We start from the raw sequence: 26,298 nt of genomic DNA, 5'->3' as shown, positions 1-26,298 counted from the left end.
CAAATCTCAGCCAAAACTCAATACACACAATGACGATTGTCTGGTAAAATTTTCAGACCAAAAGACCCAAGGAATAGGGCGTAGTAAGACCCAGACCGAGAGTGAACAAAATCGATTTTCCGAAAACAAAATGTCCTGGCTTTTCTTCCCTGTATCTTCTTTTTGTGAATTTTTTATGGACGTGTCTCCTTAGGAGGGTTCAAACAACACATGAAAGTACTTGTGTGATTTTCTTTTGCAATTTTTCAACGCAATATGGACACCGAATAAAATTGTAGAGAGAATGGCGAAATTTCACAAATTTTGCTAGAGGATAGCATTGGTTTTTCACAAAATTTAAGTAAAATGGTCCCGAAATAATTCTTTCCTGAAATTCCACGTAAGAATCGTGACTGAATTCTGGACAAAACGCGACAAATGTCACGTCAAACAGAAGAGTATTCACCTAGGAAGAAAATCAAACAGTTTCACACACAAACGAATCTTCCTCTCAACCCTGGCAATGATGATAAAAAAAATTATTAAAAATCTTGTGGGACGAATCTGGGGCTCAAAACTCAGCCAAAACTCAATACACACAATGACGAATGTTTGGTATAATTTTCAGACCAAAAGATTCAAGGAATAGGGCGTAGTAAAACCCAGACCGAGAGTGAACAAAATCGGTTTTCCGAAAACAAAATGTCCTGACTTTTCTTCCCTGTATTCGGGACAAAACGCGACAAATTTCACGTCAAACGGATGAGTATTCACCTAGGAAATAAATCAAACTGTTTCACACACAAATGAACCTTCCTTTCAACCCTGGCAGTGATGATAAAAAAATTTATTGAAAATCTTGTGCGACAAATCTGGGGCTCAAATTTCAGCCAAAACTCAATACACACAATGACGAATGTCTGGTAAAATTTTCAGACCAAAAGACCCAAGGAATAGGGCGTAGTAAGACCCAGACCGTGAGTGAATATTTATTCATTAATTATATTTCTAACTATTTTAAACATTAAAAATATTTATTTTTTAATGCATTCTAAATTAAAATTATCAATTTTTTTTAATTTATTATTTATTTATTTATTTTTGAAATGGTGTTAGATAGGAAAATAAAAAATTAAAAATGTGTTAGATAGGGAAATAAAAACAAAAGGATGTTAGATAGATAAATAAAAACAAATGAGTGCTAAATGGGGAAATAAAAATGTAAATAATGTTAGATAGAAAATTTAGCACACGAGCATTGAGACAAAAATAAAACCAGACGTTATTATTTTGATTTCAGTCATAATTTAGAAAAGGATATATAGATGATTAAATTATTAAACAGGAGCATATGAAGTTTTTAGTAAAAGATAAACAGAAGGGATTGGGTAATTTTAATCATTGAGGTGGCATGTATCTAAATGACAAATTTGGAGATATTATTGACTCTGTATTTGTCTAATTATAATAAACAGTTGAAATTAGTTAGGAGATTACAACTGTGCGAAGGTGTAAATATGGTCTGAAGTTCCATTACAGGTAGGATGAGCAGAAATTACTTATGGAAAAGCAAGAGATTGTAGACTCAACCGTGGTCAAACTTTGCATAATCAACTCCATTAGTGCTTCTTACCTGTATCATCATCAGGTAACCATGGCATTGGGATATACATATAATACCATATCTTTCAAACTTTGAGGGAATTGATTGAGTTCATTTGCATTGGTAATCTCAAATACTGATATTCATTAACAAGTGGGGAAAATGAAGTTAAATGCAAATGAAACGATGTTCCTCTCAATTACAGAAGTGGATGAAATGAAACAGAGGTACCTGGTATGCCTTGCTGCGCCACCCCACATTGTTTCAGATGGGTTATGGCATGGCAGCTCACAAAATACAAGGACTCCAATCAGATCTTTTCTCCCCTTGTTTGAGTTACAAGTCCTTCTAATATTTGCCCTCACCCAAATCTGTCGGCTCCTCCTCATGCCCTTCAAAGTCCCTCTCTTTATTTCCCAGATGATGGTAAGTTCTGTATTTTGTGTGCATATATTATATGTATATATGTATTTGTGTTCATCAATCTGTTTGTTTACATGTATGGATGCAGGCTGGGTTAATTCTGCAGGCTCTTTTTGCTGGGGAACCACTGGGGTCGTACATGAGGGTGCTGTTTCCTTATGGAACTCACGACACCATCACAACAGTAACATCGATGGGTTTTGTGCTTTTCATCTTCATAAACGGTGTGCAGATGGATTTTAGCTTGATAACAAGGATGGGAAAGAGGGCATGGACCATTGCCATTATAGGATTGGTAGTGCCCATATTCACCGCCATATCAATCCTGGCCGTGTTCAAATATCCACTGCTTGATGTTGTCAAAGATAACTACGACCATTTCGTTGTTGCATTGGTCTCCCACACTATTATTTCATTTGCCGTCATTGCTTCCCTTCTCAATGAACTTCAAATCCAGAACTCCGAACTTGGCAAATTGGCATTGTCTGCCGCATTGGTGAGTGACGTATTGTGCACCTTCGCTACCACCGTAGGCACTCTTTTTATGTTCTGTGAGGGTGGTTCAGAAGAGATTATTAAAAACCTCTTCGGTTTGTTTGCAATGGGTATATTTGTCCCATTAGTGTGTCGCCCAGTAATGTTTTGGATCATCAGAAACACTCCAGAAGGAAGACCTGTGAAAGATGGTTACGTTTACGTTATCATCGTGCTGCTCTTCATGTTAGGTTGGGCTTCAGTTAAAATAAACCAAGAATTCGTGCTTGGAGCTTTCATTCTGGGATTGGCCGTGCCAGAGGGACCTCCACTAGGATCTGCATTGGTCAAGAAGCTTAACTTCTTTGGTACCACCTTCCTTTTGCCAATCTTCATCACAATCTGCATGCTCAAAGCAGATTTTTCCTCCTCTTATTCCTCCGCTTTAGTTTTCAATATCTGTCTCGTCATCATCCTCACCCACTTGGTCAAAATCATAGCCTGCACTCTACCCGCCCTCTACAGCAACATGCCCTTCCGTGATGCTCTCGCTCTCTCCCTCATTTTGAACTCCAAAGGCGTTGTGGAAATCGGACTCTACTGCTTCTTATACGACTACAAGGTACTCCATTGTTCAACTATCTTATCTTGTTATACTATGCCTGATGCAGAATTTCTAATAGATAGCAAACAAAACTTGCAGATAATCGATGGGCTAACATACGGAATAATGATTCTGAGCATAATCGTGGTAGCATGTACGGTGCAATGGTCTGTGAGGTTTTTGTACGACCCTTCAAGAAAATACGCAGGGTACCAAAAAAGAAACATCATGAGTTTAAGAGCTTGGTCTGAGCTGAGGATGCTGGTGTGCATTCACAAGCCAAACCAGATATCGTCGATGATAGATATGGTCGACCTGTGTTGTCCAACGGGAGAAACTCCAATCGCAGTGGATGCGTTGCATCTAATAGAGCTGGTGGGACGCGCCTTGCCGATTTTCATCCCCCACCGTATTCAAAGGCAAGAATCAGGGATTCAGCACAGGTCATACTCAGATGAGGTAATCCTTGCTTTCGACGTTTACGAGCACGAGAACCCTGGTGCGGTGTCATCGTACCCCTGCACCGCAGTGTCGCCACCGAACCTGATGTACGAAGACGTTTGCAACCTTGCCTTCGACAAGGTGGCGTCCATAATAATTCTTCCGTTTCATCAGAGATGGTCGGTGGATGGGGAAGTGGAAATGGACGAGAAGAGCATAAGGGCACTGAATTGCAGGGTCCTGGAAATAGCTCCATGCTCGGTTGCAATCCTGGTGTCGAGAGCATGGCAGAAAATGAGAGAGGAGACGTCAATTCGATTGGGGCTGATATATTTGGGGGGAGAGGATGACGAGGAGGCGCTGTGCATAGCGAAGAGAGCGATGATGAAGAAGGGGATGAAGCTTGTGGTGTATCACCTGGTGTACGAGGCGGAGAAGGATTGGGATGAAAGGGCAGAAGAGCTGGAAGAAATGAAGAACAGGCATGAAAATAACATAAGGTATCAACAGATAGTGGCAAAGGAAGGATCTGAGACGGCGGCGTTCCTGAACGAGGTGGCGAAAGAGCATGACTTCTTCATCGTGGGGAGGAGGCATGGGTTCGATTCCCCTCAGACGCAGGGACTCACAAACTGGAGCGAATTCCCAGAGTTAGGTGTCATCGGAGACTTTCTTGCCTCGCCGGATTTGGAGAGCCGTGCATCGATTTTGGTGGTGCAGCAGCAATTCGCACCCAAACCCCGCAAAGGCTGGTTATTTTAGCCTCTCATCTTCATCTTCTATCTTCAATCTTCTTTCTCTTCTACTGTGTAATTTTTTTCTTAATCATTCTCTCATTAATATTTGATTTGATCCGGCTAAAGTTTGTTTCATACTCTAATTACTGTTTTTGAAATAAAGTATTATATTATAATAAAATAATAATTTATTTAGATAATAAATGGAGTTGTATAAAACCTTTTAGGTTTAAAAATAAATATTTATAATAAAAGATAAATTTGTAATTAAATAATATAAAAAAATATTAAAATAATAGTATTGAAAATTTTAATGTGATTATATAAAAAATGGGGTTGTTCATATATATTTTCCTAAATGGTTACTCCAGTAATTAATTTGAAAAAAATAAGGTAAAAAAAATAAAATAAAGTGAGAAATGAGATATTTAAACACAAATTGGGGGGAAGAGATTTGAAATGTTTTTGGGTGGGAAAAGTGTGTGTGTGAAAGAGAGAGAGAGAGAGAAAGAGATGGGTGAAGAAGAATCTTCGAAGCTCCGCAGGTATTCACTCCTTCACTGTCTTCTGATTCTGATTATCCGGTCTCTGTCTGTCACGCTTGTTGTGTGTTTCTTTCAGTCGAATCGCGCAGATTCAGAAGCTTTGCGATGACCATGAATTCAACCCTTCGGAATCGGATACCCCCAATCACTGCGCTCTTCATCTTCAGGTTAAATTAGGTTACCCGTTTTCCTTCGTTGCTATTCCCAATTCCCAACGGCTTCCTATCCATTCACTTTCAATTTTCAATCCCACAGAACACACTGCACCACATTCTATCCGACTTCCCTTCTAATGGAATTCAAGGTTTCTTTTCGGTCACTCCCTTCTCTCTTTTCATTTCATCTCGTTTTCTGTGGGAAATTCAATCTTAACTTTGATTGCTCCACTCCAGATGCTTTCATACACCATTTGCAAGAGGAGCTTCGCAACGTCCACCTTCAATCTGCCCAAGTAGCTGACCAGATTGACCTTCTTGCCAGAACTCACAACGACGGTCTCTCTTTTACACTCACTCGCACTCACCAGCTCCTGCCATTTTTAATCCTGTTCATGTTATTTGTGTTCTCTACTGGTACTGCTATTACGCCACCATCATGAATCATTTCACATTTTACTTCTTGTTCCCCTCTCTCCAGATTCTGTTATCTTGGAGGCCAAACTTGAAGAATTGGAGTTTTCTTTACGGTTTAATTCATCAAAGGTTGCTGCTTCCTTCTTGCTTCTCTTGTAAATTAAGCACCTGTTTGTGTTTTATACTGTTTGTGGCTAATTCCTTTGTTCACTCTGAAGGTTAATTATTACTATATCCACTTCATTAACCATCCCTTTGTCAAATGCGGAGTGGTACGAGGGGTTTCATGTAGTTATCATGTTTTTATATTAGCTTTTAATAATTACAGGATCAGAAGAACATATCTGAGGCTCCCGAAGGCATCGATTCCTCAATTCTGGAAGATGATTCTTCAAATTTGGCCGCTGAAAATCTAGACAAAAATTTAGAGGTGTAGTTGACACGGACAATCCATGCTACTTTCTATTTATTTTCTTCTTGGGGATTGAATTGAATTGAATTAGTTTCAAAGACATGCAGATTATATGAGATCTATTAAGAATTATGTTTTTTGCTCATATGTTGCAGCAATTTGAACTTGAAAATAAGATTGATGAAATGAAGTTGATTCTAAAGTCTCTGCAGAATCTTCAGTTCACAGTCAAGTGGTCAGTCAACTTTTACTCACACTTCAAATGCTTATCTGTAATTCTGTGTCACAGCTTACTCAACTTGTTTCCTTGTTCAGGTTTGAAGTTGTCGAGCAGATTGAGGATGCATTCACGGGTCTAAGAGTGCTTGCATTTGATGAGAATTACGTTAGGTTGTCATTGCGTACTTATATACCAACATTTGAGGGCATTTCCTACCAGCTGAGTGTTCAAGAAGATACCACTGATGCAGCTGAGCTGAATCATGAGTTATTGATTGAAGTTTTTGAGGGGACTATGAAGTTAAAGAGTGTCCAGGTATGAAAATAGGTCATTATCTTAATTTGACTTTTTGTATGAGTTTTGTTGTTCAACAGAATTAACTTGTTACTTGCGTACTTTTGAGCTGGTTGTGCTTTAGACCTCAGTGTTTTGTAGCAGACAGACAATTAACTAATAAATTCAGGTTCAATGACTCAAGAAACAATGACTTTTGGTTTAAGTTAGTAATCTTTATTATAATATTCCACTGGCTTTATAATTATCATTAATTCATTAGTTTCTTGCTTAGTTCAGATAATGACTGATCTTTTAGTGTCTTAAACTTTATACTTTATGATGCATCTTTTCCTCACAGGGGGAATGGGATGGTGGTGTCATTTTCTGGATATATCATGTGCTGACATCAGTGCTTTGTTCTTATTTTCCGATTTCTACTCCAATTATTGCTATTTTTAGTTTAGGGCCTTTATTGTAGGGGATCAATGTTCGGTATATGTCTTGCACTCGAGAAACATTGGAGAATAAGTTTAGAAATTTCAAAGTCGTGGAGATCGTAGAGATTGTGGGTCTTGGGTACAGAAGGTGTGGAAGAGAGATAAACTAGATTAAAACACTTAATTGATAATACCAACTATGTGTTACAATGTGATCGGATGTTTGATAAACGAGCAAACTTTTCTTGTTATATTATGTTGATGTAAAAGATTCCATCACAATATGTAATAGATTTTTAAAGATACTAGTGGGAATTTGATGGAAGGTTTTACTTATTTTTCCCTTTTCAAATTGTACCCAAACTTTTCTTGAATACCTAATATCAGATTTTGCTTTGAACTTTAGATTTCACGTAGATGATTGAAGAGGGAGTAATTATCAGATTAAGTAATCTAGGAATTTATATCTATTCATTAGTACTGTTGTTTCATACTTTTAGTGTGATCCTGGTAGAACACAAGAATGCATTTACCTTTTTCTTTCCTAATCTCCTTTAAGTTTGTATTGTAGGATGTTTTGATATGATACCATTTGTTTATGCCGCAAGAACAACATATGAAAAACTTAAACTTATGAATTTATTTTTCCATTTTTATAATCCTTGTTATCTTTAGATGATTTATTGAATTTCTTGGAATTATTTTTTAGGTTATTCCTAATGATATATATTTGAGCGACATTGTTGATTATGCAAAGTCTGTCAGGTTTGCCATGTCCTCATTTTTCTCTTAATCATGGGTCCGAGATTCCTTGTGGCCACAACTTATTCCTTGACATTCATTTACCATGCAGCAAGCCCTCGTTGCAGTGGTTCATTCAGAAAGTGCAAGATAGAATTATACTAAGCACACTCCGGAGTCTTGTAATAAAGGATGCTAATAAATCAAGGTAAGACTGTTTGGCTTTGATGCTCTTAAATTTGGATATCATTTAGTGTTTTCTTTACATTTATTGTGTCAATGCAGATATTCACTTGAATACTTCGACAAAGATGAGACTATTGTGGCTCATATGGCAGGAGGAACTGATGCGTACATAAAGTTGTCACATGGTTGGCCCATATTTGGTTCTCCATTGGAGCTGATATGCATAAAGGGACCGGATGATTTGAAGAGAACTTCTCTAAGTTTTCATTGCAAAGTTGAGGTGAGGGAATTTCAGTCTGTATTAGCTATAAAATTTCTGCCTTCATTCTTCCTTGTGGTTTATGGATATTTACGAAGAGTACCAATGTGGTTGGTATCAGGGTTTTAAGCTCAAAATGTTTGTACTTAATTGTTTGCTAAACCTATTGAAATCCCATAGTAGTTTAATCCTAGATGTATTTTTTAGTTTCTTTTGACAACTAGAAAGTTAATGCAGTGGCTCAGTCAATTTTGGTCTAAATGCAGTAGTTTGTCGCTAAAGTTTCTGTATAATTGCAATTCGAGACCAGGGTTGTGATGGAGGTTATCAAATGTTGAAGGGGTTGAAGCTTGAACTTAAATATAACTACATTGAAATCCACCTTTTGAAACTACGTCAACTTTCTATGTAAATTTGGAGAAAGGAAATAATATAAGTTTATGCAAGCAGTAAATCCTCCCATTTTTGTATCATTTTACTATATTTTTCTGATCATCCAAATTGAATGCTGTTGTTTGATCTTGTAGTTGACCTCAAATACTAGGATAAGATTTTGTTGTTGTAGGATTCAAATTAACCACACCATATTGGTGGTTTTATACTTGACATGTTGACCATGCTTAAATCTTACTTGGATAGATTTTTCCCTATGGAAGAAAATTATAAAGTAAAAACGAATTAAACTTCTTTCATAAGTTAAAACCAAAATATGTATCTAAACTTGTAGAGAAGTCAAATACGAAGTTTCTACAAAAGTTGAAGTGTAGAATTTAATTTTAATTCATTGAAGAAACTTATTTTACTTTAGCTTTTTCTTTCCTTCTACAAGTACTTAGTCATATCAGTCTTTATTTTTCATATAAGTGTTATTCTGATCATGACCTGGTTTTCGTGCTGATTCTGCTATTGGGCTTTTTTATTTTTCAGAAGTTGGCCAATTCTTTAGATACTCATATTCGAAAAAATATATCAAGCTTCGTCGATGCTGTTGAAAAAGTACTCAGAACAGTTGCAGCTTGATCTTCGGTTCAGTGGTAGTTCAGGCTAAGGATATTATCAGTTATCATACTAATTGTATATACCTCTAGAACTGGAACCTTTATTTGAGGTTGAAACAGTGCATCACGTGATGAAACTCGTTTTCTATCTAATTGTAAATATTATGTTCTACAATTTAGACTTGAAACTGTCATGCCAAATTGGCTTATTTATGGGACACTTTAGGCTATTCTAGCAAGTTTCAATCGAATGTTATTAAAGTAACTTTTTAAATTTATTTTAGTAAGCTTTGTGGTCAAGGTAATGTTTGGTTGAAGAAGAAAAACAAGTGGCCAGAAGTCATTATAAATCATTAACTAAATTTAGAGCATAATCTTTGTTTATTTTTGCTTCAAAGTTTTATCTTTTCAATTAAACCAAGTAATCCACCAAAATGAATTGTCACCATTAATTTAAATCACGGAAATGATGGTTTTAACTATTTCTGTAGAAATAAATAAAGAGTAAGATAAAGTGTATTGAGTTCAGAAAAGGAAAGTTTCTTCTACTTATTTTGAAAAGCAAATGATTAACATGTACATGAATTACGTTACTATCTCTTTAACTGCAGAAATCAAATTCTGAGAAGAAATAAATAAATAACATCACATTTCTTTAAACAAGTTCTTCTAATAAATGGGATTCTATATTTTTAAAACACTTTTATATCATCAATTATCAAAATACAATAGTTATTACCAAAATTTAGAACTTTGTAATTGGATTGGATTATAACATAAAATTAATCTATTATATCAGTGCATAGTTTATAAATAAGATGAAACTAACACTCTCATAATTGTAAATATATATTGTGAACGTGTATTACTTAAAAAATGTCTATCCAGCGATCTCTTCACTGATTATATCCTAATTAATAAAAAGAGAGTATAATACTAAACCCCAAAACTGTCTATGTCCCTTCCAAATACAAATAAATAATTTCTTCAACAAATTATATATATATATATAAAGTCTATGATAAATAAATTCTATTGTTTCAATTTATCTTAATTTTGACATAAAACACCTTATGAATATAGATAATATATAATTTTTTAAATTATATATCAGAATAAAAAAATTTAGATGGGATATATACCCATCTCTTCTTTCTTCTATACCTGTCTCAGTTTTGTTTATTAAAATATTATTTATTTATTAACTAACTTTAAAAACTTATTTTTACATTCTCTTTAATCCTTTATTCTATTATATTTATTGAAATTTTCTTTTCTTACGTTATTTTTTATTTTTTCTCAATTATCCAATCCTTTGTCATTCCAAACAAAAATTTAGATGGTTACAGATTTCAATACAAAAGTAAGGCTTAATTAACTCTATCATGGGCACTACACCTACACGGATGTTTTGATTTTGATTTTTTTTTGTTATTTTAAATGTTTCTTTGTATTTAGTTCTATTGTTAAATTCCTCTTCCATCATACAAGTGACATATTTATAATAACTATAATGAAAAAACACTTTATTTATAGGAATTAAAATTAAAAATAATGACGATTAAAAACAAAAGTAATTTATTATTTTAAAAAAAATACTATAAACAAAAACATAACATATTTACAAAGCAGTAAAATAAAAAAAAAACAACAACAAATTTACAAAGCAGTAAAATAAAAAAATAACATATTGAATTATTCTACTAAAATTAATTGATAATTATTAGATATTTTCAATTATTTTTCACTGACTATAATAGTTATTTAAAATTTGTTAAATAGGTCATTTCTAACATTAACATAATGTTTACTAAAAAAATCCATCGTATTCAACTGTAATAATATTTACTATTTTCAATCTTTTTATTGACAGTTTTTAATTATTGGAAATAAAAGTATCAAAATTTTATGGATCCAAAAAATTTGTAAAATAGGTGAAGTTAGAAAAGAAAATGTATGGTTTAAATTGAACTGAGCAACTTTTTGTATTGTAAAAGTAACAAAAGTCTTGAACTTCTTGTAGTGAAATATATAACCTCAAACCCATTACTTTCTTTCTGTTTCTTCTATTATTAAAAGATTAACTAATATTCAACTTCTCTATGTTCATCCAACAACACAAATCTTATATATAATCATATATAATAGGATTCTCTTATTTAGTGTAAACAATTTTTTTCTAAGTACAACTTTTTTATTCACATATAAGTGATATAATAAGTAATATCCCTGACGTAAATCTAATAAACTTATATTTGTGAATATCCCTTTCAAAAAATGAATAAATAGAGAAAACAATTTAAAATACATATTTTTATAAGTTTTTAATTGTAATATTTGGTAATAATTTATATTTTTTGATTTTTTTTTAAATAAAAATATAGAGATGTGAGCTGAATTTTGGGTAGTAAAGTAAAAGAAAATGGATGAAAAAAGATGTGAAATGGAAGAGATTGAAAGAAAGAAACCAAAAGAGAAAGGCTTCTATTTATAAATAAAAGAATAAGATCCTGTTATGCCCTAAACATCTGCTTTCCATATTTTGATGGCATTAATGCATGAATGAATGAAAGAGAGAGTATTCAAATTTCGAGGGTTTGAGGTGTCTTAGTATCATTATTTTGAGGAAATTGGTGTGGCTCTGGAGTGGAATGAACTTCGGAGGGTCTATTTCCCATATCCTTAGTTCTGTGAAGGAGAAATGTTCCTGATAAAATTGTCACAAACCCACACATCTCCGTTGCAATCTGCGATGCATCTTGTTTCGCCCATTCCTTAAACATTATCACACTCGCGATTATTGTAAATGATGTGAACATCACGTAGTAAACTGGCGACACCACAGCAGTGTTATACGTGTCCAAAGCCTGCAACACACATTATTCATATCAGATTCGGACACTTCTCTTAAATGGTATATCGGTGTCAGACACATGTATCGAACACCGACACTCATATAGTAGTATATACGTACCTTGTTCAGGTAGTTAATCTGCGTAAGGCAGCATCCTATGACAACCACTGTAAATACCCAGGTTTCAAAGAAAAAGAATTGATTCATCCCTTCGAATGTGAGCTTCAAAGCAATTCCGACTGCTTTCACTCCCATAACCTAAAGATGGAGATAATATATAATAAGTTTATGGTTATGGTGTGTATATATATATATTATTATGAATAAGCATGGAGCATGCATGAGAGTAATGAAGATACCGTAATGGAGCCGGTGAGAGAACATATTCCAATGTACACCAACATATTTTTCTGGCCATGGGATTTGACAAAGCGGAAAATGAGGACGCAAACAAGTACAGCAACAAGACAGATGTAGACAAGAAAACCTGGTTCTGTAGCAAGTTCCCACACTTCCTTCACAGAGTGAATGTCTTTTTCATGGGGTGCATGCAAAACAATAGACGTTGATCCCACCACACACAGGGCACACCCAAGCACGCCAAATATGTGCAATCTCTCTTTCAATATGAAGTGAGCTAGCACAGAACTGAAAATGATGCTCAAAGCTCCCAAAGGAGTTACAAGGATTGCAGGAGCGAAAGCATAAGCAGCAAAATTGGCTATTTCCCCACCGATCACTGCAAAATGCATGCTTCATTGTTTCAGGATAAACTATTCATTCATTCTTAATTAGGTTTCATTGGATATGTAGGAACAGGACTCACTTGAAATCATTCCTAACCACCAAAAGGGTTCGTAGAGATAGGAATGGCCTCCGGTGGCTGACAAAATCAAAACAAAGAATGCGTTAAAGATATAAAAGAATAATGCAACTACTTATATACTATAAAATGCTTCAAATGTCTTATCTCCAACATATCGCATGTCGAGAGTGACAGTGAGATAACATATTATGCATGGTCGGAATGCTGATAGAAGATGACTTGATAAGGCTAACGAACTCTTTTTATGATAAACTTATAATAGTTCTGATATCATTTTATAAAATAGAACAGAAATGAACAAAAGAAAAAGTAAGAGGGTGAAGAGGATGAACCTGCTCTTCTGCCATTGCTGGCGGCCTTTTTAAGACCCATTTTCTTAATTATAAAGCTGGAGCCAATGAAGACGCTGGAAGAGACGGCCAGTATAAGGCCAACCACGTTGTCATGTATTGTCCCCATTGTTGATTATCTGGATCAACTCTGGGCAGGGCCAAGATATGTGTGATCCAAAAGAGCTGCAATGAAGATTGATTGGAATAATGAAGAATAAATGAAGAATAGATGATGAATTAGGTTAATATGGATACCACCACACCTGTTGTCTTGGCTGCCTGCAAAAAAGTGGTGCAGCTAATGTCCCATATTGAACATGAAGATAATGAGAAGGAGGGAACTGAAGATGATATTAAAGAGAAAAGATCTACAATGAATGAATGGGGCGTTCTCTCTCGTGTTGGGACGAGAGAGGGGAATTCCAACGCAATAGGTAACTTTAAATTCGTTACCTATGCGCATCCCAGATCCAGATGAGAACCAACCCCTATTTATTTACTTCCATCATCTATAAAAAGTAAACCTATGTAACACTCAATTATTTCTCTTCCATTTTTATACGTTTTTTAATACCCACAAATATCAAACATCTGAGATTTATTCTTTATAACTTTCAACTTCACATTAAAAACACTCATAAGTTCACAAAATTTCTCAAACCAAAATAAGTAAAAATGGATCTCAAATTAGGCCAGAATGGTGTAAAATATATTTTAAAAATATTGTAAATAGTGTAAGAATTTTTATTAAAGATTAATTATTTCATTAAAAATAAAATGGATTAAAATAAAGTGTAATATTAGAGAAGAGTTTTATTGACATTTCTATTAATGTATTACATTGGTTGATGTGCTCAGGGCGTAAAATTAAGTAGCTCATCACTGGATATTTTAAAAATTAAGTATAAAATAAAAATCAAAGAACATAACTAACTTATCAGTAATTGATTTGAAAAACATTATGTTCACAAAAACAACCATATCCTTGTTTCAAAATTGACCATTTGTTTCTCTGCATACACACATCTTATTTGTCTTCCAAAAGTGTCTATAAAAAATGGTTTTTCCATAAACAAAATCTGTTGATCTTAGAAGACCAAAATAGTAATGAGTTTATGGAAGGAAAAACTTGCAAAACTATAAGTTGAACCACCACATTTTTACAACAAATTGCAAATAGTTACATTCTTGTTCTATGGACCGACGAAATTGTACCATGCACTTCAGGCATGGCATGCAACAAATCAAACATAATCATCCTTCTGAGTTGTGAATTTTTTTTACCCTATATTTTCAAAATGCTACAGGCAGGGAAGAGTGAGTTTGTGGCAGCATAGTGTCTGGAAAAGGTTGGCTGGCGTCAACTTGCTAACTTTCAGTCATTGAGTTAAATTGCTGTGACCATATTAATCTTTGTTCTGTTTTTCATGTTAGCACACATGACAGTCTGCAATGGTCTTATACATTCTGATTGAGAGGAACTGTGGGTTCAGAAACAGGATCTTGGTTACTTTCACTCTCAGATGGTTGAGATTCATGTCTTGCTGCAGCCTGCAACACCCGGTTCTGAACATCTAATGATGAAGGTGATGTAGGTAATCCTAAGCCATTTGATTCTAATTTTCTAGCAGTCCATGAAAATGCTTTAGCTCCAAGTCTCACAGGAGAAAGCAACAACCTTTAAAGGAGAAAACAAGACAATGAGATCAAATTTCATAACAGATGAAAAAGTAAAAACGTAAAGGGATACAGAAACCAGCCTTTTCCCTGGCGGCTATTTCTAATCAAAATAATATTAGCCTGCACATAAGACTGATTATTAATTTTAATTTTTAATTTCTATTCTTCTGCAGATATTTGTATTCTGGGTGTCGTAATTTCTGACTGAAGATTGATTATTTATTTAAATTTTCAATTTATATTTACTGGCATGGCATAATTTCGGACTGAAAGCTCTTCTCCCCATATATTTTTACATGCTTGAAGCTCAGGCATATATCAGTTTAATTAAAGGCAATTTTGGAACAAGCACTGTAATACGATATAGATTTTGAGAGACCTTCCATGGCTTGATTGAATATTAAGGTAACTTGAAAAAGACAGAAAATATATGTCGTAGTCATTATATAGTATTTAAATTACTAAAAGACTATACTTTTCATGATTCTATGACCAAATATCCAGCATTAAGTACACTTACCTCACATCTTCATTTAGATCTTCAGCGTTTTCATATGAAGAAACCCGCAAATAGATGGTCTGGTAAATATTCAGTAAACCATTTGTGAGGAAATGGAAAATCATTGATGTTATTGACCAAACGACTATAAAATATGACAAAATATAAGAATTTCCCAGCACGCATATTACGAGTCTACTGTATGACTTCCAACATAAGTGGATGTATAAACTAAACACAGTGAAACTTCTAAAAGAAACAATTTGATTGAAAAGTACTTGCTGAAAGGAAATGCACATACCAAACTGAGGCCAAATACACCGATTAACTGCAGTGTGCTCTCCCACTCTGAGACAATATTGATGTTTGTCAGACCAGGATAACTAAGAAAAGCCTCATCCCACATGACGATGGAAGGTTTTACAAAAAAAAAAACAGACGTGATATCACTTGTGCATGATGTATTTAGCTTCAGTTTAAGCTAAAACAAAATGAATTTGCACGAACTACATAACCTCTTAAACATAGTGCAAGAAAAATTTCATTAATCACTAATACGCTTCACACAAATATATGTTTGTAGGCATATACATATAAAATCAAATAAATTAATCTACAACCTTGATGCAACCCAAAAATTTAAGTTTTAAATTCTCAGCAAATTGATAGTTTATGAAAGAACATACACGCACCTAATAAAGCATACAGCCCTGCAACAAGTGCCTGAACCAAAAGTAGTTGCATTTATTAGCAGATAATAAAACTGAATACAATCATGTAATCAGTCATTTCCAAATCAAATAAAAATATGAAAGAAAATATTCCTTCGTGGTATTAAGGAAGTAGACAATATTTATTTAAGATTACTGTCTATTACTTACAAATATTCAGTTACATACACATTCAAGCAGCAATAAGTATACTTCTGAAAATGTTATAATATAACAACAGAAAAATTAAATAACTAGAAACTATCAATTCTTTTCCCCGCAAATATTGTTTTCTACCATATGGTGGTGTTCTACATATCATGTTACAAAAGAAAATGAACCTTATAGTATTGACTGATACTTAACATAGAGAAGCCAGCCAGAATGACAAAATAACATTTGGAAAATCACAAAGATGTCATTCAAGAAATTGCTACTTACCGAACCATAACCCAATAGTTGCCAAGGAGAAGGACGAACTTCCTCCAGAATTGCTTCAGCTTCCTGTAAATGTATCAAAATGCACGTGCATCAATGAAAACCCAACATATATAATCAAGCTAAAGTTTCTCTTTTAACCTTTTTACATGTCTTCACAATGAAATCATAAACACGGAAACAGATGTGGATCCCAGGACAACACAAAGCAGTTAGAGTAAGTTACATAATTAGGTCATAAAGAGTAGTGAAAGAATCTGTTAGGTAGCTAGCTTGAAAAGTAGGAGGGGGTAAACGAGGATTCCTTCTGAATTGGCAATATTGGAACCAGCACTAGCTCAAAGGGAGGAAAACCTTTATTGAAGGGGAAACCCTTGGAAGGAGTATTCTCTTTTTCTCTGTCATTTGATCGATCATCACAGATGTATTCTTTCACTTTCTCTCTTACTCTTCTTAACCTTTCTTAAAAATTTCAGGTTCTATTTTTGGCTTTGTAACTGACACACACACAAGAGGAAGTCTTACAAGAATAAATAGAAAGAATGCTGTAAGAAATCTCAATTGATCAATACAATGTCAGAAATAAGCAATTACTGGATTAGAAATATATAGTTTCACTTCTTTTGTCCTAAAGCAAGATTTATAAAGAAACTGCAATTTTGATAAACTTCTAAAAAATATGCCACGAGAGACTCCTTTAAAGTTTACTAAAATGAAATGCATAATCATAGATTTTGCACATCCTGTATTAACTTTCAAAAGACAGACAATGAAACTGGAAGATGAATAACTAAAGGTAGCAAACCAAACGCTTGCTACAGAAATGATTAATTTACAACAAGGAGCATAAACTCATAGCTCAAGCACCCAAGTAGTAGCACCATTACCTAACCCAGTAGAGTTTTCATCCCATTATTGTTGGTTTACTTAGGCTAACAAAATAACAGTAGTTTGGTGAATACCTCATTGAGTATCGAAAGTGCTGTCTCAGGTTTGAGTTCTTTGATGCGGAGACCTTGTTTCATCCAAGACTGAAAGCCGCCTTGAACCAAGTATGTATTCTGTAATATCACACAAAGGTTGCTAATTTTATGATATTCCACTATATGTTTGATATTAAAGTTGGTGATTTAAATGGACTGTGCAGAATATATCTGTTAGTCAACCTGGGCAACACAAACCACCACACTAAAGCACAGATACTTGAATCAAAAGCTGTCTCTGTCTATTATGTATCTGACAATTGCCATTTGTGTTGACAAACTGTTAGTTTGAACATATGAATAAGGGCAACTTGAATTCAATCAAATTCACTTTTCTTTCCATTTACAGTTTCAAGCAATCAAAATGTCGTGTCATTTACTGGAGTATCATGAACTATCTCATAAATCATCACATTTTAACTTCACAGTATGAAATTTAATCCATTTTCATTCAAATCTATCATGTTATATTTGATATTGACGATAAAGATACCGCTAAAGTTGAAATAAAGCAGACACAAAGACTTAAGTTATGAGGAATAGTAGGACTACATTTGCTGGAATTTTTCTCTACTACTATCTTACTTTTCCCCAATGATGAGAAAGCTCTGCAACCCCAACCTCTAAATAAAAATGCCAATTTGAAGGATTCTATGTCAGATATGGAAGCGGTGTAAACTGCTATTCCTAACCTAGATCCCACATCTCGTAGTGCATAATTAAACTCAGCCAAGAATTTTATGTAATATATCAGTAGTTTTGAAAGCAATATCTCAGAAGCTATTAAAAGACTTGCCTTGACCCCAATCTTCTTCAAGGATCTTGCAATGCCTTTAGAACGAGTACCATCAGCATCCAACACTATAACCTTGGAACTGTCCTATAGGCCAGAGAAAATAAGATTTTAAGACATCATTTTTCATGCCAACTCCTAATCACATGTGTAAAGTACACTTTCAACACATTAAAATAGATATATATATATATATAGAGAGAGAGAGAGAGAGAAATAGAAGGGTGTGTATAATCCATTTTGCAAAGAATGTCAAGTAGAAGAAATCTAAAAGAGGAATTTTTTCTAGGGTTATTCCATGGACTTTCAACAAACTTTATTCAGAACAATAGACCCTATTCCAAGATACAAAGATAAACACCTTAACAGTCTTCAAATTTCGAATAATAGTAGCAATCAAGGAATCATCGAAATCTCTACCACCCTTCAACAACTTGCGTATGGAACCATCAACCTGACAAGTGCATAATATGTTATATAGCAGTAGACAGATTATAAATTAGTTGCTAATCTATCTAACAAGCGACCAAGATTCTGGATTTCTTCCCTTTAACAAAGATGAGGTGTACCACAATTATTCTAATCACATCTTTTTAAACATTATTGTGCTTTAAACCAACCTCGAGAGGAGTTATACTTGCATAACGAAACCGAGCAGCTCGTCGAATATCAGGAACGCCATCTTTTTCTCGCAATTCCTGCGGGGAAAAAAGGAGCAGTGATTTCATCGGTCAATCTTGGAATCAAAATAGTTAGCCAAACGAATGCAAAAACGTAGGAAAACTTTCAAAATATGAGGAAACCATAGTTGAAGTTGGGAAGAAGTGTTGACCAAAATTAGAATGTATCAAAACTTGACTACCCTGCTAAGAATAAAAGCCAGAAAAGTAAATCTTAACTTGCCTCAGAGCGGACATCAATAAGTGCAACATTTGCATCCTCGGTCAACAGCTCAAAAGCTGATTTAGGGGACAAATCTCCTGAATAACCTCCATATGTCCACAACCAATAAAAGGCCCTGCATATCTATGAAATATATTACCGATAGCGTTTTTTTATGGAAATTATTCTCCAATAGATAAACAACAAAACTTAATTTCGGGGAAGGAAAATTCACATACCATAATGTGGCTGAAGAGCCTACAAGAACAATAAATGGAATAATTGGGTCATTTGGATCCAAGCCAAAAGTCTTCTCCAATGAGTAGACACCCGTGTATATCTACCGATGGAGCATAAATTGTTACAATGCATATATAGACTAGAAACATTCGTCAAATTTAAAATGTTTGTGAAACGAAACAGCACGTTGAGAACATGGATTCAAGATATTTCAACCACCAGTAAGAGCAAACAACTTCTTTAGTAAAGTTAAGACTATGAATCAGGTAAAGTTGAGAGACAAGGATCTTATTGAAACTTCTGTTATTCGGTAAAAGTACCCTTTGAGTTGCAGAGCCAACAGGCCTCAAGATTTCTGTTGCTTTATCTTCATATACATTGACCGTGTCCCTGATCCCTGCGGGAAGAAGATCCTTGGCTGACCCATATAGGTAGACAACATACGAAGCCCCACTTGTAACGGAACTCTCTACCACTACAATTACGCGGCGCAACGCATCAATAGCCACAGCAGGTGCTTTATTTGTGACTCCATTCAGCCCACTTGAAAAGCTAGTGAGTTTATTGTTTGCTATGTCCCCTGTTTGATCAACAGCAGAAAATGCCTTACTAAAAGCACTATCAACAGATTTAGTAGCAGTTTTAACAACAGAATCTCCAAAAGAAGTGACTGTATCCAGTGAGCTCCGTAAAGCATTTTCTCCCTGATTGATTGAGGCCTTGAATGAGTCATTGATTCCAGCAAAAAGGTCCCCAACACTTGCTTTTGTACTGGCTAATGATTCATACTGGTTAAAGTTCTCTGGTATTATATCAGTACTTGATAGTGTTTCTGGTTGTGCTGATGTCACTAATGTAGTAGATGCTTCAGTGGACTGTTCTTCTGCAAAAGCCACGAATCCCTCTGGCACAGTAGATAAATTATAACTTTCCATGTGTCTCAGTGAATGATGCTCATCTGTTGGCAGTGGTGAATAACCCAGTGTGCTTGTAAGGTATCCTCCCGGTTCAGTTGAAGAAGAAAAACCAACCAAAACCGTCTTTGCAGCAGCGCGCACTGCAAACGAATTTCTGAGTGAATAAGTTCCATGTTGCGAAGCCAGATGCACGCCCTCTTCAACCACAAGTCTGCTCTCGAGATCCTTTCGAAATGGAAGCAAACCCCCAAATAAGGGAATCTGCAAGAACAAGGTTACGGCTTTCAAGTAAACAAAAACTAACACCAGAGACAACAGGAGTGGTAAATAATTCCTGAAACACCCACATAAATAAAAGTAGAGTGTTTGACAAAAACAGTGTTCCCATGGCAGAAGAGAGAATTTTGATTGATGGGTATGTGAGAATGGTGAAGAAAGATGAATGAAAATAAATGGGTAGGAATTGACCTGGGAAGACGTGGAATAACTCGGGGTGGCTGAGCAAACAGGCAACATTCTCATACTGGCGATGGATCAAACACATAAATCAAACATTACCTGCAATCATCATCTGCATAAAACCAACTCATGCATTCAATCCAAATTAAGAAGCTTCTCTGATTTAACCAATCAACTAGTGCTCACCTTAGTCCTTTGCTCCTCTGTCTGTGTCTGCTTCCTTTCCATCAGCTTCAGGTTTATTTATTTATTTAAAAAATAAAGGTTGATGAAAAATTTGTGTGGAATATTTTGTTAGATTATCCAAATGGAAGAGGGAGGAGGATATGGTGGAACCTCACTGGCTAATCCTATTTGCTTCCATTTTGTCTCTTATGCACCACTGTCACCACACAAACTCACATCCCACATCGATCACTCGTTCCTTCTAATGCCAAATAAATTTACACACACTCCATCAGATGCATGTCTCCAAATAACCACAACTACACACTATTTATTTTAAAAAGGTTCATCAAAATCATTTTTAATAATCAATCCTCATTTATTAAAAATTTTGGTAAATGTGTTGTGAAATTAATTTTAAGTTAAGTATTAGATTCTAAAGGATTAGGATATAGTCAAGTGAAAGAAAATTTGTTTAACAATTTACGTTTTCTTAATTAAATATTTTATTTGTATAAAATTAAAAGAATCGGGAAAAAAACCAAGACACGAAGATACGAGATAGAGGTAAAAATAATATATTAAACTTAACTATAGAAATAGAGAAATAAATAAATTATGGTCTTAAGTTTAAGTGATTGTTTCAACAATTAAAGATCAAAATTGTGATATGATGAAATGTAATGTTGAGACCCATAATAGTCTCCACATCCCAAAACAATTATAATAAACACCAAAAAAAAAATACATGTAAGGTTAATATATAATACATCCTAATTAAGTATGACTTTTTTGTCAACACCATACACTTATTTAATACTACTCATTCCATAGTGTAAAATGAAAAATATACATACTTCTTTTTATAATATAAATTTTAGTTATGCAAAAATGTTTAGCTTTGAATAATTAAATTGTAAAAGTATGAGATACAAAGTTCTTGAGTTAATCATATGTTGTATGTTTGATATGTGGTAATTATCCATTACACATGTGGCATACGTCTCATCATGCATGTATAACATGTAACAAATGCATGTACAATATGTGATAATCATTTCATTACACATATCACACTCTTTATACGATACTCGTTTCACTCAACATAATTGACACATATCACTTACATTAATTTACATATTTAACATGTGTCACCTGACAAATTTATCCCAGGACATAAACAATAATTGTTAAAAACAAAAAAAAAATTCAAGTATAATAAGAATTATTGTTTTTGGATGCAAAATCTTACATCATTTGACACTTTATCACAATATTCAGTTTGTCCACAAAATATGATAACTTGTCAAAAATTAAAATGTTAACTTTATAAATATTAAACCTTAAACCACAACAAGAATAAATAACTATCTTTTTCTAAATTTTACACTAAAGAACAATTTCACATCACAAGTGTTAATAACTTTTAAAAATATATTATTTTCAGTTATTCATTCAAATTCTTAAATATTGGGTTGTTAAGAAGCAAAAACTTATAAAAAAGTAAAAAAAAAAATCTTAAAAAACTTAACTAATTAAAACAAAAAATTTGGAGTCTTGAGAGACAAAAATGTTAAGACATGATAACATTTATTGGATGGAAAATAATATAAGGGACTATTAATTTGATAATTATATTTTGAATTTTGAAAAATATAGAGGTTTGTTAAACTCATGAGAGATACCATGGATTATCTAATATTTATATCATAATATATAAATACAATATAAGTCACATTTGTTTTTTTTTTTATGAGAGTGTAAACACTACTTGTACCTTTATATCTTATTACAATTACTTTGATATTAAAAAAAGATAATTATAATACGTAATATTATACATAAAATTCACTATAACAAATATTTAATTATAGCATAGTAAAAAATAAAATCATCACATTAGATTGTCATATAAAAAAATTAAACTAAATACATGTATTAATAATTTTTTTTAAAATAAAACTATAAGATCCATCCAAACGAAATTGTAAATATTAATTTAGTTTGTTTCAGATTTTCATATGTAATCGAAATCAAATTATATTACATATAATTTTTATTTGGTTCAAATATATTTTTAACTAAAAATCAAATCAAACCACACCAATAACACTCCATCAAACACTATACGACCACCAAAGATATTACTTCTAGGATGTGAACTTCAAATATTTAAAATAGCTTATAAATACATTTTCAAAGGTTTTAAGCAAATAGAAAAGTCATAGAAAAAGAGCTCTCTTCACATATCATGTTGCTTGATTATATAAAGTTGCCAACATTTCACTTATCATTAATCTCAAGCCTAAATTACCCACCTTCAATTTAATTGAATTGTTTGTCATGTTTAAAATATTTGCCCAAAAATTTATGCACCTCGAATAAACAATAATAATAATGTGAAAAACTATTTTTTTTCAATTTTAATTTTTGTTCCTATTTTGTATTGTTGGTTTTTAGATTTCAATAATATTATTAAAATCTTCTTATATATCAATACCAATTTATCAACCTATTTATAATAAACATATGTTTTTAATATTAAATAAAAAAAATTATTTTATGCCAAAAGTACGGGGAAAATTACTAATAGGGTTCAAAATAACAATAATAATAAATATAAAAAATAATAAGACATTAATTTAATCTTCTTCTTCAGTATTGATTTCTTAATCCAATTACTTATTGAAATGCAAAACAATTATGATTTTACCTTTGTACTTTATTAAATTTTATATCAATCAATATTAATAATAATAATTATTATTAAAAATAAATTAAACAGCAACATCTAATATCAATTTAACAAATACAATTTCTATTAGTAATTCTAATTATTTAAGAAACAGAGTTCAGAAAAAAAAAGTTGGGTAACCAAAATAAAGGCCTTAATAATAAGGAAGGAAAAGAAAAAGTAGAGCAATAAGATGCGGTTGTAGTTTTAAAGAAGTAGATTGGGATGCAGAGGATTGAATCTTTGGTGACTAGAACCCTTCATTCACTCTATAAAGGAAGCGATATTTTGCATTGCTACCTCATTGCACTGCTCTAAAGTCTCTCATTTTTCACCTTAAACCCTAGCCAGCCGCTTCGCTCTTCCTTCTTCAATTCGGTATTTTTCTTCTTCATTCTTCTCATTTTTTCATTATGATGCATTTATCTCCCTCACTTTCTCTTATTTTCTCATTTCCCTATTTTTTCTTGTTGATCATTTCCTTCGAGTTTTGGGGGTTTAAGGGTTTTTCATTCGTTTTTCTGATTTTATGCTTATTTGAGTTCTGGGTTTAGGGTTCTACTAACTATCATGCTAGTGGGTCAGTGATAAGAATAGATGCTCTGCCATCACTAAGTTCTTTTGCTAAGGTTTCTGTTTTGAAATGGAGATTATAATGCCTAAAACGAGAAAGGCAAAAGTTGTGTTGGATTTTGAGAAGTGGGTTTTATATAACATTTTAGAATTTTGTCATTCGGTTGTTGTGTTGTGGTTACCATGATCATGTGTGTTCATCCCAGCGATCGTCACCTTACTGGTCTTATTGTTGCTTTCAGGAACTCGGTTGCATAATGGCGTTTTATAATAAGGTTGGAAATGTTTTGAGGCAGGGTGCCGCTCGCAGCACACAAGCACCTGTTTCATCCATGCTTAATTATATTCGCTGCATGTCTTCAAGCAAGCTTTTCGTTGGAGGTATTGACCTTGTTGGAAAGATTGTGGTGGATACAGACCACGTTTGTGGAAGCTAATTTTCTTATGTTTTTATTTGTTTGGTCTTTTGATAATTTAGGCCTTTCGTACGGAGTTGATGACCAGTCTCTTAGGGACGCATTTGCTGGCTATGGAGACGTGGTTGAGGGTGAGTTCAGTTTCTTTCGTTGTTGTTATATGGTGGTTCGATTTTAGTCATGGAGTCACGTGTTAGCATCGGTTTACCATATGTTATCTAGTTTTGTTCGGTTTCACTGTAACATGCATAGTTGTTATATAGTGGCCGCTATAGCACAATGGCATTGCTGAAATCCTCTCCAATCTGCTATCCTGACTCCATTGTGGTTCAACTTCTGCTAAGTCCGTCATATGGCAGCAGCAGAGTTTCAGCTTTTGTCATTTTTGCTGTCTGCTATTGATAAATGATGCACCATTAGATTTTTATTGGCAGCTGGAGTATGTGTGCATAATGCCATTTTGTCTGTGCATTTCACCTGTGTACCATTCTTAAAAGCCTAATAACATTTGTAGTCAAAATAGCATTTGTATCTTAATCGTCAGAATAGCTACGAAAATATTTCTGGTGCTGGTGTATTCTAGGGACAATTTATTGGTTTAATTATTTACGAAATTGGGGAATAAACATTAGAAGAGTTGAGTGGTCAGATTTCTTGCCAGCACGGTCCTGTTTTTTGTTCTGGCACATACTTATACATGGTGGTCTGCTTTACAGCAAGGGTTATAACTGACAGAGACACTGGAAGATCAAGGGGATTTGGATTTGTCAACTTCTCCAGTGACGAGTCTGCAACCTCGGCACTCTCTGCCATGGATGGGCAGGTGAGAGTGGTTTTCTTTGTTATTTTTGAACTTTTGTTGACATAGTCGTTGTTAGTTGACTGACTTGCTATTGTTCTTCCTTAGGATCTAAATGGGCGAAACATTAGGGTGTCATATGCAAACGATAGACCTTCTGGGCCACGATCTGGTGGCGGTGGTGGTTATTCTTCTCGTAATGATGGTGGTTGGTGATCCAATCTTTTTTATTTGCTTGGGCTTCTGCTTAGTTTTGAGATTTAATGTTTATGCCTACAACTTTGATTAAGGTAAAGTAGTCATTAGTGGATTGCTGTGTTTTCTTCGGTAACATATGCTACTCTACGACGTTTATGGAATGTCTGTTTCGAACAATTATGGGTTGAATATCTTATTAGTTTTCAAGGTCCAGTGCATAAATTTGGGTTGTTGCCTTCCTAGTTGATTTGTTTGGGCCTTAAAACTCACCAAGCCCACTTAAGGACATTAAAAACCACAGGTACTTGTCCAATCACTATCACTATTACATGTGTCGTGACATAGATAAACATCAAAATTATTATAACTAGGGGCTGACACACTGCATTTGTGTGTGCACTGGGAGAATTTGTCAAACATGGGACTGAAATTAAACATTTGTTAATGTAGAGTATCTACTGTTAAACCGAAATTAAACATTTGTTAAGTGTGTTGTTTTTCTAGTCTAAAATGAAATAAAATTGAATGTATTTGTAATATTAATAACGATTGAACGACAAGTTACGTGAAATAGGGATATTTTCATCATATATGATGATGCGTGTGGGCAAAGCATTTTGTATTATCTATTTTTGTCTGGAATGAATGATAATACGTATTTAGTCTCGTACATTAAAAAATATAAATACAGTTGATGAAATAGTATTGTATATGCCCAGTGAGTTGTCAAATGCAATAAATAAAAATTTTATTTTTTATGCGATGCTATCTGACGACCGTATAAGATTTACAGTGAGAGAAACTTCCGTCACTCGTGGCTTTGCAATTTGGCATGTTTTCTTGTATCACCGAATCATTATAACTTTGTGATGGGGACGAATACTGGAATGTGT

The 26,298-nt window shown here is 33.8% G+C and overlaps 5 protein-coding genes across 5 annotated transcripts; 3 read left to right on the top strand and 2 right to left on the bottom strand.

Annotated features, from left to right (window-relative positions):
- The first annotated feature begins 1,546 nt into the window (after positions 1-1,546).
- On the top strand, positions 1,547-4,386 carry LOC137815294 (cation/H(+) antiporter 8-like). The gene is made up of 3 exons (XM_068618423.1): positions 1,547-2,008; positions 2,094-3,101; positions 3,183-4,386. Exons 1-3 carry the CDS (start codon positions 1,745-1,747, stop codon positions 4,284-4,286), a joined length of 2,376 nt encoding a protein of 791 aa, XP_068474524.1. The 5' UTR covers positions 1,547-1,744; the 3' UTR covers positions 4,287-4,386.
- Positions 4,387-4,692: 306 nt separating this feature from the next.
- LOC137815296 (uncharacterized) lies at positions 4,693-9,207 on the top strand. Its single transcript, XM_068618424.1, is given in 13 exon segments — positions 4,693-4,806; positions 4,883-4,973; positions 5,062-5,110; positions 5,199-5,300; positions 5,443-5,507; positions 5,707-5,808; positions 5,946-6,025; positions 6,106-6,325; positions 7,433-7,488; positions 7,577-7,672; positions 7,750-7,930; positions 8,837-8,910; positions 8,912-9,207. Coding segments are annotated over 13 exon segments (1,248 nt in total). The 5' UTR covers positions 4,693-4,720; the 3' UTR covers positions 8,958-9,207.
- A 2,153-nt stretch (positions 9,208-11,360) lies between these two features.
- Positions 11,361-13,386, bottom strand: LOC137815313 (probable magnesium transporter NIPA2). Its single transcript, XM_068618453.1, has 6 exons — positions 13,183-13,386; positions 12,920-13,102; positions 12,588-12,644; positions 12,121-12,500; positions 11,882-12,019; positions 11,361-11,774 (listed from the first exon to the last, which is right to left on the bottom strand). The coding sequence occupies exons 2-6, from the start codon at positions 13,044-13,046 to the stop codon at positions 11,490-11,492; spliced, it is 987 nt and encodes a 328-aa protein (XP_068474554.1). The 5' UTR covers positions 13,047-13,102; positions 13,183-13,386; the 3' UTR covers positions 11,361-11,489.
- A 673-nt stretch (positions 13,387-14,059) lies between these two features.
- Positions 14,060-20,993, bottom strand: LOC137815312 (calcium sensing receptor, chloroplastic). Its single transcript, XM_068618452.1, has 14 exons — positions 20,707-20,993; positions 20,530-20,632; positions 19,465-20,322; positions 19,144-19,244; positions 18,926-19,040; positions 18,643-18,720; positions 18,384-18,476; positions 18,026-18,109; positions 17,209-17,307; positions 16,250-16,312; positions 15,791-15,821; positions 15,400-15,446; positions 15,120-15,178; positions 14,060-14,597 (listed from the first exon to the last, which is right to left on the bottom strand). The coding sequence occupies exons 2-14, from the start codon at positions 20,581-20,583 to the stop codon at positions 14,378-14,380; spliced, it is 1,902 nt and encodes a 633-aa protein (XP_068474553.1). The 5' UTR covers positions 20,584-20,632; positions 20,707-20,993; the 3' UTR covers positions 14,060-14,377.
- Positions 20,994-23,636: 2,643 nt separating this feature from the next.
- Positions 23,637-25,612, top strand: LOC137815311 (glycine-rich RNA-binding protein 2, mitochondrial-like). Its single transcript, XM_068618451.1, has 5 exons — positions 23,637-23,797; positions 24,235-24,373; positions 24,471-24,539; positions 25,125-25,231; positions 25,316-25,612. Exons 2-5 carry the CDS (start codon positions 24,250-24,252, stop codon positions 25,421-25,423), a joined length of 408 nt encoding a protein of 135 aa, XP_068474552.1. The 5' UTR covers positions 23,637-23,797; positions 24,235-24,249; the 3' UTR covers positions 25,424-25,612.
- The last annotated feature ends 686 nt before the right edge of the window (positions 25,613-26,298 follow it).

The sequence above is a fragment of the Phaseolus vulgaris genome, chromosome 1 (assembly GCF_000499845.2).
Source record: "Phaseolus vulgaris cultivar G19833 chromosome 1, P. vulgaris v2.0, whole genome shotgun sequence".
NCBI classification, from domain to species: Eukaryota; Viridiplantae; Streptophyta; class Magnoliopsida; order Fabales; family Fabaceae; genus Phaseolus; species Phaseolus vulgaris.
This window is presented reverse-complemented; position numbering and strand designations above follow the sequence as displayed.